Here is a 16,050-nt window from a genome sequence, read left to right as displayed (position 1 = left end):
TAAATACATTCCACAAATAAACAAGCAAACGGGTTGCTAGACTCTGCTGGAATGTGGCACTCCAGTTTTTTCCTAGCTATTTTCTAAGTTACATGGAGAGAAAAAAACCCTAACCCTTTACAGATCCCAGTGGAATGGAGCCATTATAACTAAGGAAAAGTGGGCAATATACAAAATATTGAGCCATCCATACTACCTTCCTTCCATAGGTCTATTGCAGGGGTTGGCAACCTTCGGCACGCGGCCATCAGGGTAATCTGCCCATGCTGCCTCCTGCAGCTCCCATTGGCTGGGAACGGCCAACCGTGGCCACTGGGAGCTGCGTGGGGCCATGTCTGCAGACGGGCAACGTAAACAAAATGTCTCACGGCCCGCCAGCAGATTACCCTGATGGGCCGTGTGCTGAATGTTGCCAACCCCTGGTCTATTATCACTGCTTGTCAGAAAATTTATATATATGCTTACTGCCAGGGAATGAAGAGTTCTTGGATCAAACAAGAGCTTTTCTCCAAGAGGAAGCTGCTGGCTTTCAACATGTAGCTCTCTCAGTTCTTCAAATGTTTCCAAGCCCTCTACTACAGTGATGAAATTGCCTCCCAGATACCTGCAAAAAACAATGTAAATGGGACTTAACACAGTTTGAGGGTAAAAGAAAAACAAAATCAAGCAGATCCACACTCAAGTCTCAAAATAGAAATTAATCCCTTATGGGCATTATTAAACTGTAGCAATTAATGTGTTAAGGAATTGCAACTGAGTGAGGAACTCCTATGTAAATATACTTGTATCCAACTGTACTATTTATAGATTAATAGATGCAAGTCTAGTCTATCAATTCTATTAGTCTATAGATAATAATACTATTGTTAAATCTTCTGGAAAAGACGACAATATTTCAAACAGAGTGAGTCTAATGATAAATTTCAAATAATATCCATCACTACACAGTCTATGTGGTCACAGAACACTTGAATGGAAATATTATATAGCTAATGAAGGGTATTTATACTTTCTGGCAAGGCTCCTCCTTTGCCTCATCAGTCCAAGTTTCTGCCTTTGGCAGAAGGGGCCTAAAGTAAATCAGTCCTACTCTGGAGGTTTTGAATGATTTGGACTTTTTTCCCCAATGATTATAAGGTGAGTCTCAAGGTAGGCACAAGTAGTTCTCTTAAGCACAAAAAACAAACTCACGACACAAAAGAAATATATTTCCTTGTCCTTCTCCAAGGTGTTGACTGATTATGCTGGCATCTGGCTTCCAGCCCTTCCGCAAACAGAAGTAAACTTGGTTGTTTCCCCTATAGCAGGGGTAGTCAGTAGGTGGACCGTGGGCCAAATCTGGACCTCCAGATGCTTTTGAACGGACCCCAAAATATTTTTATTTACTTATTATTGTTGTTATTTTCACTGATCTTGACTATACCTTGACCAAGAAATTTGGACCTTGACAAAAAAATAAGTGACTACCCCTGTCCTATAGGGAGAAGGGCAGCCTTCTACCTAGAAGAAGCTTTTTCTTGCTGATAGCCCTAACCCTGCTGTAGCTTGTTTAGCATCCCTCTCTCTCACCAGAAGAGGGTTTTTTTAAGGTCACCAGCATCACTTAATTGGACTCAGGTGTCTCTAATTAACCTGAGGTAACCTTGTTTCAGTACATAGGGAAAAAAGCCTTCACCATTCTAGGATTGATATACCTGCCTTCCACCACATTCTTGGTGGTACTAAATAACTATCCGTTGATACTAACAAATAAATCACAAACTTCAGCTTTTAGCTGGTCTAAGTGACCCAATTCAGCTTCCAGAGAGGTTAAATGCTTTACTTAATACTTTCAGGTAGCGGTACAACTTAAAGCACGTAGGCCTTGCTTGGTTTTACCCCCTAGATCTGATTCTCATCAAACGCTCTACGCCACACCCTGGCTTTTATCATGCCTTTCCCTGCAACCACTGAAAAAAATAACAAAAAAACACTTTCTTATAGCTGTCAGGTCTGACTTTGTCACACATTTGAAAGACAACATTTAGCTTACTTATAGGGAAAGGACTTCAATACTTAACTTGTTCTTAAATTTCTTATTAATACATAGTATACAATTATAATTTTTGATTTTTTCAAAATAAAAGACAATTTTCACTTACAGTTTCTCAAGTTTTTTCAGTGATGTGAGGTTCTCTATACATGAAATGCGATTGTTTTGCAGGTACAGGTGTGTTAGATTTGAAGCAAAGCCCAAGTTATGGATTTGTCTAATTTGGTTATCATACAAATACAGGACATTAAGATTTCTGCACAAAGAGAGGTCATCCTGCAAGAAAGAATAAAATGATTATATTCAGCTCCCTTACAATCAACTTCTGGAGCTTATTATTTTTTGCCTTAGATTCAGTTCTGCTGTATGATCTAGCTGTAGATTTTCACCACTGACAAACACTAACTTTAATTCACCATTTGTAGTAAACATAATTAAGCAACTGTCTCCTGGGGCAAAGACTGATTTTTCTCTTTAATGCTTTGCTGTACTGAAACTGAGAATTCTGGCTCTCACCAGGCTGTGAACATGACTTAGTTTATGATCTCATTGTCTTTCCTGCCTTCTTCAATTAAATTTCAGGAAAACATCTGTTCAGTGGATTGCTGCCTCAAATGAACTAAAAGCTACCTTAATATGTCATTGGTGTAATGGAAAACAGTTTCTTGGTGAAGAAAATATAAAAAGGTTGAATGTATTTTACTATATTTCCTCTTTTAAGATTTCACCAGAATCTGACGCTTGCTTGAAAGACATTCTTAAAAATAACCTGAAAAATACATAAAATTCTGCTAGCATATTTATATCAAAGTATTCCTAAGACATCTGTCACCTTGGTATCTAAAGACCTGTTCCTGCAACTGGATCTTCATGGCAGACCCCTGCTCCTGGGCTTAGCTCTTTTAACTTCAGTGGGGCTCCGTATGGGTGCAGGGGTTTGCCTACATGGATCCAGTTACATGATCAGGGCCTAAAACCTTTACTGCTGAAAACAGGGTTTGATGTTTTGTTTTTAAGAAATCCGTCCCTGGTATGAGCTTAGTTGCGCAGGGTCTAGTAATTTCAAAATACAGTCAGTATCTTGAGGGAAATCAGAACTAATCCAGGCCCCACTGAAATCTATGGCAAAACTCCTATCATCAAGTTGAAAAGGAGCAGCATAGAAGTCACAGTTTTACTCGTTTAAAATTAAGTACCGTTATTTTTAAAATGGTTAGGCCAAAGAGAGCAAATTAATTCACTAATGAAAGCTCTAACTTGTGCAATTTTGGACAACTGTCATACTGGTCCAAATTTGTTAGACTCATTAGCCTCACTTGACCTATATCCCAACCTGTTTCTCTCCTTCCCCTTCCCAACCTTCCTCCAAATTGCAGGAAATAAATCATAGGCAAGTGCAAAGAATTTGCAACCAGTGAACAACTCTTCCGTAAGATTCCCAAGAGAAGAAAAAATAGTTGTTTAAAAATGAAACTAGTGCTGTATTTTAGCAGCATTTGAGACTATTACTACCTCTTTAAAATAATGAAAAATCTGAGCTGCAGAGTTTCTGTTTCCCCCTTTCTCTCTTGGTCTTTAATTAATTACTTTTATTAGATATGATTTGCATTGCAGCAATGCCCAAAGGTCCCTAATTAGCATCAGTGCACTGGGTAAACTTTACAGCTCACATTTTTCATGAACTTAATAAGGTGGCAAATGTCTCAAGTTCAATTAAAAGACAGCAAACTAATTTCATTTTTAAAAGAATATCTATATATTTGTCTCTTCTATGGAATGTTACAAAAGAGATTTTAAACTTTAACCTTTTTTAAACTACAAAACATTGTTTAACATTTGAAAGGCAGAAAGCTATTGACTGCATCTCTCTTCTTCAAAGCGCAATTGCTTTTATATACTACTTTCTTTTAAAAAAAAAAAAAAATTAGGTAACATAGCTGATGTGCCCAATGCATACTTCCTGTGTGCTGGATACATAGGTTATACTCCCCCTTTCATGCAGGTAAAAATCCCAACTGACTTCAATGACAGTTTTGCCTGCCTTAAGAAAACAGAATAAGGCCAATGGTGAAGAACAATTTTGTTAGTCAGTGGGAATTATAAAACACGGAAGTGTATGAATATATGAAAGAACCACTGGTACTATCACAGCTATAAGGTGTTTATATTCCAAATATCTGTACATTCCAAATTAATCTTATGTGCTGCCAAGTACATGCAGGCTCTCCCGGAGTATCTATTTTTAAAAATTCAGCAATGCATGCTAAAAGAAAAATCAGGGTTTGATCCTTCAGGACAGGAAGGAAAGAGAGACCATAATTTTGCAAAGGGAAGTCACAGGCTAACCCTAAAAGGCCCAGACTCCAATGGTATTGAGCCAAAGGTGTGGCATGACAAAAATGGCTAAAATGTGTGTTTCCAAATAGACCTTTTAAAAAATTTGGTCAATTACAATGTTTAAAAATATAATATAGGGATCAGCACTGTCCTCCCAACAATTAACAAATAATCAAAAACAGCACTAAAACATCCTAAAACCCAAGCTATAAACTAAGTTAAAAAATAAAAGTAGTATTTTCATGATTTATTGAAAAGTTCTTACAATTGTATCAATATTTTTATCTGATAAGTTCAGGTGAGTTATCTTTCTCAGATACTGTGCCAGGGACTCTTCTTTGCGGTTTTTGTGATTGATGCTTTTAGCAATTAGATCCACCGTTAGTCGAACCATAATTCTGTAATTAGCCAAATTTTCACAAAAACTGGTTTGATATCCCTAAGAATTCCATATATTCTTGTAAGTGGCTTTTCTAAAGTGCCTTTAAAATAAAATGAACAAATAAGATTACAGTGTTTTTATACAGAAATTCTGGCAAAGTTAAAGGAACATATTTTACCAAAAATCTCATTAAAGTTTAATGTAATTTTCCCCATGCAATTTCTCTCACATTTACTGCTAGGCATGTATGTATAAACAGAAGTCTCCTCTTTTATAATCAACTGCTTCCCTCCTGGTTTTCATTTTCTTGTTTTTGGAGTTTTTCCAAAAAATAAATGATTATATCACAATATTTTGTTTGTTGTTTCAGTATGTTTAGGAGGCTTGCAACACCCACTTCTAGTCAATTTCATACTGAAACAGCACTACTATCTGGAGCAGTAGAAATAATTCCTGGCCACTTTTAGGTAAATAACTAATTACTGACAGTTCTTAACCTTAACTTCAAAAACACTTTTATCAGCAGTTAATCAATTTACACCAAACCTAAGAAGCTTTAATTATATCTGATATCCTTAAGGGTTCAAAAATGTAACTCTAAATTAACATTTGTCTATTACTGGGGTTGGTGGCAGGTCTTATCCTAATGATCAGGGGTTCTCAAACTTCATTGCTTTGCGACCCCCTTCTGAAAACAAAATTATTACGTGACCAGGGAGGGGGTGGAGCCCAAGCTCTGTGGTGGGAGAGGGAGCTGGAGCCTGAGCCTCACTGCCCCAGGTGGGGGTTGAGCTCAGACTTTAGCTTCAGTCTAAATGCTGGCCCTGGTGACCCCATTTTGGGGTCCTGAACACAGTTTGAGAACCGCTGCTATAGATGCACCAATTTGGAGTTAACACAACTCTGTAGTGCTGTTTGTGAGCACGCAACTTTAAAGTGAGTAAAAAATTAATACTGAAAATGTGCCAAACCTAGTTTTATCACTTACAACACTGATAAGTATGAAAATAAAATATTAAAAGACCACTGCAGCCTAAATTCTTAGGGAGGATTGACCACATGCAAAGTCTAAAGTTCAGCAGCTTTCAGTTGTACATGTACAAAACAATTTTATTTAGTTTTATTTAATGGAGAAAGTATGCTTTTTTCCTACTCACTTAATTCAAAATGGGCTGAGCAGATTCTCCTTAAACTTTCCCCCAGAATTTCACCAGTGACCTGAGACAAATCATGGAGAGCATAGTGTTATCAACTCCCATGAAATTTGTGGTTCTTCTTAAATCCCAGCGCCTGGATTCATGTGACTACATGAGAATTTAAGCTTTCTTAAAAAAAACAAACACACATTTCTCTCTCTCATGGTTGTGGATCAAAGCTTAAAAATTTTTGGTGCCACACCCAAAGGCACATAGTACCAACTCCACATTTATTGTTTTAAAAAGCTTGTTATTTTTAAGCCAATATGATGATCGGCTCAGGTCAGCAATACTAAAAGTGTCACAGAAGAAATGAAGTCTGAGAAACTAAGCAGCAGGTGAAATGCAAGAAGAGCATCTGATGCGACTTCAGTGCTTCCTGCTGATACAGGCTTCTACCCACACTCTATACGAGGGGTTCTCAAACTGGGGGTCAGGACCCCTCAGGGGGTCGTGAGGTTATTATGTGGGGGGGGTCGCGAGTTGTCAGCCTCCCCCCCAAGCCCCGCTTTGCCTCCAGCATTTATAAATATGTTAAATATACAAAAAAGTGTTTTAATTTATAAGCTGTGCTGTGTCACCGGTACAAAAGTTTGAGAATCACTGCTCTGTACATATCAGGCCCTAATATGCCATGGAGCCACCCAGGGGTGCTGGAACAATTTGTATAGTGGGGATGCTAAGAGCCATTGAATCAAACAGTAGACCCGGTATGTAATGGAAACCACTTCAAGCCAGGGCATGCTGCAGCACCCCACACCCCTAGTTCCTGCCCCTATGGAGCCAGGGTGCAGCCTTCCCCACAGCTCCCTTCCCCACCCCCCTTCTGCCTTCCCCCCACCCATCACTTCCCTCCGCCTTCCCGGCCCATCTAACCCAGTGTGGTGGCAGCACCTCTCTGCCCACCTCCACCCATCTGTTCCATCCACGGCTGCGCCTCCCTCTCCCCCAACTTCGGCCCAGCGCCGCCGCCCCTAATCCCCCCAGCGACGGCAGCACCTTCCCTCCCTCCCACCCACCCACCCTCTCCTGTGCTCGTGGCCGGTCGCCCCGCGCCCACCACACGCACCGCCCCCCGCCGGCCGATCAGCGCCAGCCTTGGTGCGGGGCGTGAGGGAACCACGCGCGGGTTCTCGAGCCGTCCGCTTCAGGGCCGGTTGCTAGAGCGACAGAACGCCCGCCGCCGAGGCTGCCGGGTGGACGGTTCCTCCGCCCGCAGGAGTGGGAGGGGCTGCAGTCCTGCGTCGAGCCTCCCGCTGGCTCAACTGTCGCCGAGGGTAAGGGGGCGGAAGGGAGGGAGAACAGAGGACTCGCGCGCATGCGCACTGGAGGCGAGAGCGCCTGGGGTTGCGCCTCCGTGTCAGATTTGGGGGGGGTGGGTTCCCCGGGAAACTGGGGCCTTTACCGTGCAAACCCTCCGGGGGGCAGAGCACTGGCCCCGTTTCCCGTCCTCCCAGGGCTGCTGGTTGAGCCGCTGGCTCCCAGCCCCTGGCAGGAAAAGGCGCCGAACGTCCGCTGCTGTGCGAGCTGCCACCAGCGGCCTCCGGGCCGCTGCTCCCCCGGCCCTGACGGTGGCTGTGGCGGCCCCTGAGCCGGCCCAGGACTAAGGCCACAGGCTTATGCCGCATGCATGTCGAGCGCATCGCTGGGGGCAGGCTGGGAAAGGTGACACAGTTACAAAATAAAATTAAGAAAAAACAAACCAGGAGCCCGTTCTGGCAGGCACACTGTGGTAGAAGTTCAGGATCCTAGGGCCCTGTCCTTAAATTAGGCGAAAAGCCCTCCCTCCCCCATCCCAGGCAGTCAGGCACCATTCCCAGGCAGCAAAATAGTGTCTGCTGTGGGGTGACGAGGTGTCTGGTCTCCGGCCCGCACCGCCGACCGGGCCATTAAAAGTCTGGTCAGCCTTGCTGCAGAACGAAGGCAGGCTACTCCTTGCCTGTCCTGGCTCTGGCACTGCACCCCGGAATTGGCCAGCAGGTCTGGCTCCTAGGTGGGGGGCACAGGACTCTGTGCACTGCCCCCATCCCAAGCCCTGGCTCTGCACTCCCATTGGCCAGAAATGTGTGGAGATAATGTTTTGAGTTTTTGTGTATTTACATATGTATGAGCAGGGCCCACAATGTAATCAACAGTTTCTGTCTATACTGTATTCTGATAGTTCAGAGATCAAAAGAACATCCTAGCACAGTGGTTCTGAAATTTTTGTACTGATGACCCCGTTCACACAGCAAGCCTCTGAGTGCGACCCCTCCACCCCAAGAAATTAAAAACACATTTTTAAATATTTAACACTATTATAAATGCTGGAGGAGAGGCGGGGTTTGGGGTAGAGGCTGACAACTTGTAACCCCACACGTAATAACCTCGTGACCCTCTGAGGGGTCACGACCCCCAGTTTGAGAAACCCTGTCCTAGCATTTAAATGAATTGTAAACAGGGGATATCTCGGTATTCATCTCTTGAAATGTACTGTGAATGGTGAAGGAACAAGCAAATGGCCCGAGCCTTTGGGATTGGTAGAACCTTTTCTTTTATATGAAGAAATAAGATTTACAGAAATTTCCATCATATTTGACATGGGTACCTGGATGGAGGCCTGAGGCTGGATCACTTTAAGAGAACTGTGTTGTCTGGACTTCTGAGTAACCAGTAAGGTAATAAAGAAGCTCTTTCGTGGTGGCTTGGTTAATCTAAGTATTGTAATATTGACCATTTTTTTTGGGATTGTCTGCCCCGTTCTTTGCAGTTCACCCTAATTGAGTGACCACAGCTGGCTCCCCATTAGGACCCCACTCACAAAAGCACTTTGGGATTCTCAAGGAGGAGACACTATGTAACTTTAAATTACAAACAATGTTGTTATGCTTTTTAGGAAATGCCTTGAACAGGTGTAAATTGAGTACCTTCTCCTTTAGGCAGGGGAAGTGTTCCTTCAATAAGGGATTACTCATTTTGTGCGGTACAGACGCTTCCCGATTCACGCAATCATTCCGTTCCGGAATGCCTTGCGTAACTTGAATTTTGTGTAAGTCGGAAACATATACCCGACCATTACGCAAAAAAACAAACAAAAAAAAGCCCTCCTATTTCTAGCTACAGAACTTTTTCCATAAATGCGGATTTGTGTAAGTCGGGTCTTGTGTAACCCTGGGAGCGTCTGTAACTGCAGTCCTTCAAGATGTTTGTCTCTGTGGGTGCTCCACTTCAGATGCATGTGTGCCTATCAAGCCCTTGATCAGAGATTGTCAGTTAGCAGTGTCTGTTTGGCCTGCTCATGTGCCCTATGCCTCCTTGTGCCAGACACTGAGACTATATAGGGGTGTGCAGGCAAACGCCCCCCCCCCCCCCCCGCCCCAGTTTCTTCTCCAACCAAACAGTCCCTAAGGAACAGTCCAAAGCAGGGGGAAGGTGGCAAGGTAGTGGGGCACCAAATAGGTATGCATATCTCAAAGAACTGCAGTCAATGCATAAAGTGAGTAACCTCATCTTCCCTATGCATTCTCCACTTCAGGTGACTTCTGAGCAGTATCCCCAGATGCAAGAGGAAGCTTCAGAATAGAGTCCAGAAGTAAAGACAGTATTGCAGAACCAAAGTGCTGCACTGGATCTGACACCATGGATCAGGGCCTAATGTTTCACAGACATATGTATTGAAGCCCATATAGCAGCCCTACGTACTTCAGATACTGGTACATTCTTCAGTAGTGCGGTAGATGTTGCCTGCAATCTGGTTGAATGTGCTGTCTCCCTTTGGGGGTCAAGGGGAGGGGATGAATGCCTGCAACATCATAGCAAGTGATAATACATCTAGATATCCATCTCAATAGTCTCCGATTAGAGATCAAGGATCTTGTGGATCTATCCGCAAAGGAAACAAAGAGGCTAAGTGACTTCCTAAATTGCTTGATCCTATCTAAATAGAACGCCAGTGCCCTTCTAACATCCAAGGTATGTAAACAGGATTCCTGTAGAGAACTATGTGACTTTGGGAAAAACACTTTTAGATGATTGGATTGATTAAGGTAGAACTCTAATAGAACCTTAGGTAAGAATTTAAGGAGTGGACCTAAAGAAACTTGTCCCTAAAGAACACTGTAAATGGGGGGAATCTGCCATCAAAGCTCTAATCTCCCTGACCCTCTGGACCAATGTGATAACTGCTGAAAAGGCCATCTTCATAGATAAATGAAACAGAGAAACAGATTGCCTTTTGTTCAAATGGAGGTCTCATAAAGTAACTGAATACAAGGTTGAGGTCCCAGGTCAGGGTGGGGTTTGTAATCTGCAGACAGAGATTCCCCAAACCCTTAATAAACCTAGAATATAAGAGATGAGCAAATATGGAGAATCTTTCTACAGGATGATGAAAGACTGATATTGCAGCCAAATGGACCTTAACTAAAGAAACTGGGGTCACCAGTCAGTTCAGATCCAACAGATAATCCAGGATGTCTGAAAGTGGCACCAAGTCAAGCAGGAGGCAGCGATGACACCACCAATGGAAGAATTTTTTCCATTTCTGCATGCCGTGAGGCAGAGGACTGGTAGGTTTGGATAAAATGCATGACTTGTGTCTTGTGACAAGAGATAATGGTCAGGAGCTTGGATGATGGTTGGACACATAGATGAAGCAGGTAAGGGTAGTCCGGAGATTGGGGTCTCGGTACCAAGAGGTGCTCAGTACCTGTGAGGAATGGGGATTCTGGTTCATCTGTTATCAAGAGTTGCTTAGTATATCTGAACTCCTGTGGTACCAAATAGGGGATTGGTACTGATGCAGAAGCCAAGGCCACTGCCTATGGAGCGGGGGCATACCGAAGTAGAGGCTGGTGGAGTCTGGCGCCATTGCTTGCTTGGTGCTGAAAGTGCTGTATGCCTGGGTACCAACAGCTGGGCTGAACTCAATGATGCCAGTCTCAAGTGTCTGTGCTTTCCTTCCTTCCTGGTAGAAAGTACTGAGGCCCTATCAGACCCATGTCTCTCCTTTGTGCTCTAGGATTTTATGGCCTCGCTGGTACTGCAGGAGGAATCCTTCAAGTCAACAGTACCGAATTGAGAGGTTGAGGCTTTGGAGACCATAGATCTCACCAGGGACCTGGACTTTTTTAAAACTGGCACCTTAAGGTGAGAATCTATGCCACCCTTTTAGGAAACCTTTACTGAAGCCTCCAAAGTCTTATGTTTCTTAAGGGAAGCCTGCACTGAGACGCTGGATCTGTCCAGTGACAGATGTGCAGGGTGACTCCTCGCCAGACTCAGAAGCTGGCCGAAGGGAGCATTCCATCATAAACAGAGAGATTAAACTCAGACTGCTATTCTTTGCCCTGGATTTGAGGTGTTACCCCGAGAAATAGATTTTGGGGCTTACATCAAATAATCTACCTATCACCCCCCTCAGTCTGTCCTTCTGAGGTTTCTGAGATTGTTAAGGAAACATTAAAAGGACACAGATATAACCTTCCAATAAAATTATTGACACAGGCAGTATTATTTTCCTTAATAAAGTATCTTTTTATTAATGTAACTAATAATCCCTATTACACTATAATCTAAAAGAAACAATCAGACACAAATCCCTAATTGTGAGTTAAAGAGCATCTAAACTGCAATAGCATACCGTTTAAATGATTCTAAGCAGTGTGCTTTGCTACAGTCTGTGCTGTAGCCGGTCTGTGCTGACAGCAGTTCTTATCTTATACTTTTAAGTTTAACATAGATAAATTACAATGAAGACATACACACACACACTTCAAGCATATACAGGGCCTAATACTATACTAAAACTATGCTACACTGTATGTGATAAAATAACTTACTTCCTCTGCTGATTATTTGTAGATGTGAAAGTTGCCGGTGCTTGCAGCTGTTGCTGCTCCCGACTCCCTCTCTCTCCTCAGCAGTATTCTTTTCAGAATTCTAAGCTGGTGTTTTCTCTTCCAAAGTGAGAAACGACATTTGGGAGTTATTCCGTCCAGCAAGTCTTCTGTCCTCTTGGGCAGCTTTCCGATATCTCTCGCAACTGTCTCATTCAATTGCCTTATTGAACTCCTGGGGGGATTCTGCACCAAAAAAATTAAAAATTCTGCAAAATTCTGCATATTTTGTCAAAATAACACAATATAATTACACTAGCTTCAATTATTTTGGTAATTTATTTCAAAATACCTGTCAGCAAGTATGTCTGTAACAATACAGACAACAAAAAAGATTCAGAAAATGTTTTTTGACAAATAGATTCCTTACTATGCATATTAATACAGAACTCTGAGTAATGGTTCATTTAAACTACAATACAGAACCATATTTCCTGCACCCCTCAGAAGCAGTGCAAAGACTTGGGGGAGTCAGAGGTAATGGAGGAGCTGAGGGAGAGGGAAGTAATTGCTGGGAAGGAGCCTGGGTGTGAACTTGGAGGGTTGTTGGGTCTGGGTGGGAAAAGTATAGAACAGGTTTTTTTTTGGGCGCAGGGATCGTTAGGGAGTCCAGGACCAGATTATGCCATTCTGAGGCCCTAAACTATGTCAAGTGTAAGAGGCCCCATACCATAAAAAAAAGAATTATTTTCACAGGAAGGATATTGAATATATAAACACGAAAGCTTTATATTTGCACATATACAAAGTAAAGTTGTACAAATAGAATAATAATCTAACTAAAACACGTCTTGCAATATGCCTGTTTGTAAAATAGTTTCAAATTAACATATTTTCATCTATGATTTCTTAATTAGTAGATATGAAAACTTTATATCTACAGCAACACAAAAGCAGTTACAGTTAAACAGACCAGCTTACTTCATGGAAGCAGTACAACCTGCAGTATGTCTGTTGGCACATCACATTAATTTTAACACTGAAATTTAAAATATTTTCTTTTGTGATTTTTGGAGAGCAAAGACATTGATGATGTCTTCAAACGATAAGCTATGGAGTTCGTCACTTTCAACACACAAAATGCTTAGGGCAAATAGCTTTTCTTGCAGCATTGTTGTCTGCAGTTCATTCTTGATATATTTCAGTTGTGAAAATGACCTTTCTCCTGAGCAGTTTGTTACCATTAGATTAAAAAAAAAAGCCACAAAATCACTTTAAAAAACCAGTAAAAAATATTATATTATAAATATTGAAATTTTATATATATATATACACAACAACAAATAATATTTTATTAATATATGTATGCCGAAAACCTGTGTTATTTTACGAGGATATTTCTGTGAAAGTTAGTGCTATTTTATCTATGTTCTCACAGGAAAACAAGAGAGGATATATAATTTTTTTTACACCATGAATTAGTAAAATTATCTTTCTTTTCATATGAATAAATGAAAAATTGTTTGATTAATTTTGTTAGGGAAAGACAAAGTTTATCCAGATTATATATAAAATATATTTACAAATGTTTATTCTGATTTAATTTTCACTATGAAACAATGAATTGTTCAGATTTTTCTTTTGCCATACTATAAAAATACAATGTATTATGTATATGATATGTGATTTATAAGTCTATATAAGAATTTTTACATAGCATACTACCTATAAAAAATATTATCTTGCGTACTCCAAACCTGCCAAGCAGAAAATCCCAGTCTTTTTTCTAGGCAGACATCTCTCTTCGCGTTTGCTTTTCTATCCTCTGTCCTCCCACAGGACCACTAATTAATCTCGAGTAAAGACCTCGGACACACAGAGTGACAACAAGCTATATGCACAACAGAGAAAGAAGAAATTTACAAGAAAAGAGACTGGTAATCTCTAGACAGCCATTGAGGAAGTGAGAAAAACTAGCCTACATTCAAGCAAATATAATGAATATTTAATAGCCTATAAATCATATATGCACATAGTTTAAAATAACTTGCTCAAAAAGTACTCAGAATATTTTGATATATATGTATATCTTCCTTCACTTCTCTCAAAACCCTCTATTTATCCTTTTGTCAGCACTCTCTGATATTTATTGTGAAGGTTCCCGAAACTCAGGGAGGGAAGCCAACACAAATTTATTCTCTTCAAGATCCACTTGACGCAAGTCCCTAGAATGATCACCTGCAAACTCAGTCATGTGAAGCATGGATAGCGCATGAAGCAGAAAGTGGCGTGCCCACTAAAATACACAATTGTACATATGTACAGCTCAAAAGAAAAAAGAACACACTAACACCTAAGAAAATGATACATGACGTCACTCCCAGGACGAGTCCCATAGGAGTATGAGCTTGGCAGGATTGCTTAATGACACTGCCATCTCGGACCTCACATTTTTCCCAGTTTTATCAGCTGTGAGATTATTTATTTATTTAAATAAGTTATGAAGGCATGGTCAGAATTTTACCAGTAGCAGCTGGCCAACAAAACGCTGCTTAGGAAACTGATAGCAGACTTACTCATAGAAATACTATTTTTACAAGTGCAATTATCGTTTTTTCTCAGCTCTGGCTTCCCACCTGTCAATAATGAAGAATTAGTGAAGGGTAAGGGTATTTGTGTAGCCAGATGTGTATATTTTTGTCATATTTCAACAAAAATGTCTGTAATTTAGAGAGAATCTTCTTTTTCCCATATTTCCTTTATTTATCAACTGATTTTGATAAAATCTGAAATGGAGTCAGTTTTTTCTTTTTTAGAGACCCCTCATATTGTGAGGCCCTAAGCCAGGGTGGGCAAACTTTTTGGCCTGAGAAAAAGGCCACATCTTTTACCCACATCTGGTAACTTTTTACCCACATCTGGGTAGGGAAATTGTATGCAGGGCCATGAATGTAGGGCTGGGGCAGGGGCTTGGGGTGCAGGAGGGAGTGCGGGGTTTGGGAGGAGGTGCAGTGTGTAAGAAGGGGCTCAGGGCAAGGGGTTGGGGTGCAGAAGGGGTGCAGGGTGTGGAAGGGGGCTCAGGGCATGGGGTTGGGGTGCAGAAGTGGTGCGGAGTGTGGGAGGAGGCTCAGGGCAAGGGGTTGGGGTGTGGCAGGGGGTTCAAGGCAGGGGGTTAGGGGGCTCAGGGCAGCGGGCTGGGGTGCTGGGTGCAGGAGGGGTTCAGAGTGCGGGCTCTAGCCCAGTGCTGCATACCTCGAGCGGTTCCAGGGTGGTAGTGGCATGCAGCAGGTCTAAGGCAGGCATGTCCGGCAGTAGCTCCTGGGACTGGGGTGGGGGAGGCCTGTGTGTACCACCCCCAAAGCTCCCATTGCCCGTGGTTCCCCGTTCCCGGCCAATGGGAGCTGGAGGGGGCGGTGCCTACAGGCAAGGGCAGTGCACGGAGCCCTCTGCCCCCACCGCCATGGGCCGCAGGGATGTGGTGCCAGCCGCTTCCGGGAGCAGTGTTGGGCCAGGGCAGCCAGGGAGCCTGCCTTAGCACCGCTGCACCACCGGGCTGGCAATCCCATGGGCCAGATTGAAAGAGGGTTGGGCCATAGTTTGCCCACCCCTGCCCTAAACCGTAGCTTAGTTAGTTTATGCGTTAATCTGGCAGTGCTATCAGGGAGCTTCCCCCATGCAGACTGTGGCTGACCCCTAGCCTCTCCAATTCAGTAAAGCATATCTGCCCTTGTCCTCATGTGTCCTTGCACCCCCCGTCCACATGTGTCCCTCCACCCTCACTCAGACACTGCCTCCCCCTGTCCCCATGTGTCTCTGTGCCCCCCAATCAGACTCTTCCCCCCTGTGGCCCTGCACGTCCACTCCAATTCAACCCTTGCTCCAGTCTGTCCTCCCCCACGAGCGCTTATGAACCCCTGTCTGTGATTCCCAGCAGCCCCATGTGCCCCATACTATCTGTCTCATGACCTGGCCCAACAGGCACTGTGAAGGCGGTGCTGCAAGCTCTTTCTCTTTCCTATGGTAGCTGGGGATGGCTGGGAGCAGCTGCCCTGCTCTAGCACCACAGCACCCTCCACAGTGGGCAAAAGGCAGAACTTCAGCACTTTCCAGCATAAGTTATTTTCTGTGGAAAAAAATAAAAATATGCGCTGCACATAAATTAGGCGTGCGCACGGTGGTGGAAAATTCCCCCAGGAGTATAACTTACTAATTTATACACTGTTCAATTGGCCATCAGACCTCTATTGAGCAAGCTTGATTCATCTACTTAGCTAACCTTTCACCTTT

General features: G+C 42.8%; 1 protein-coding gene and 1 long non-coding RNA gene across 14 annotated transcripts in view; one reads left to right on the top strand and one right to left on the bottom strand.

Annotated features, from left to right (window-relative positions):
* PPP1R42 (protein phosphatase 1 regulatory subunit 42) overlaps window positions 1–7,200 on the bottom strand; it is a gene marked incomplete at its 3' end in the record, with an annotated part of 78,953 nt that extends 71,753 nt beyond the window's left edge. For 6 of the 10 annotated variants that reach the window (XR_014710298.1, XR_014710299.1, XM_084619666.1 and 3 more), the window contains exons 1-4: window positions 7,017–7,200; window positions 4,635–4,851; window positions 2,142–2,308; window positions 466–604 (exon numbers count right to left, since the gene is read on the bottom strand). Coding sequence is in view for 7 of the 10 variants with exons in the window: in XM_084619666.1 (XP_084475792.1) it covers window positions 466–604; window positions 2,142–2,308; window positions 4,635–4,763 (435 nt within the window). Of the gene's footprint in view, window positions 1–465; window positions 605–2,141; window positions 2,309–4,634; window positions 4,852–5,908; window positions 5,970–6,970; window positions 6,989–7,016 lie in introns of those variants that run through there. The other 4 variants (XM_084619663.1, XR_014710300.1, XM_084619665.1 and 1 more) reach the window with 4 other exon arrangements.
* On the top strand, window positions 7,136–14,506 carry LOC311516045. 4 transcript variants are annotated; one of them, XR_014710302.1, is made up of 4 exons: window positions 7,336–8,604; window positions 9,462–10,584; window positions 10,947–11,074; window positions 13,603–14,506. It is a non-coding gene; the product is annotated as an uncharacterized lncRNA (long non-coding RNA). The 4 variants fall into 4 exon arrangements; XR_014710301.1 differs by lacking the exon at window positions 7,336–8,604 and adding an exon at window positions 7,136–7,224 and having other exon boundaries at window positions 9,462–11,074; XR_014710303.1 differs by having other exon boundaries at window positions 9,462–11,074.
* The last annotated feature ends 1,544 nt before the right edge of the window (window positions 14,507–16,050 follow it).

The sequence above is a fragment of the Lepidochelys olivacea genome, assembly GCF_965140295.1.
Source record: "Lepidochelys olivacea isolate rLepOli2 genome assembly, chromosome: 2".
In the NCBI taxonomy this organism is placed as follows: Eukaryota; Metazoa; Chordata; order Testudines; family Cheloniidae; genus Lepidochelys; species Lepidochelys olivacea.
The sequence above is the reverse complement of the archived record's forward strand: the minus strand, read 5'-3'. Positions and strand labels throughout refer to the sequence as shown.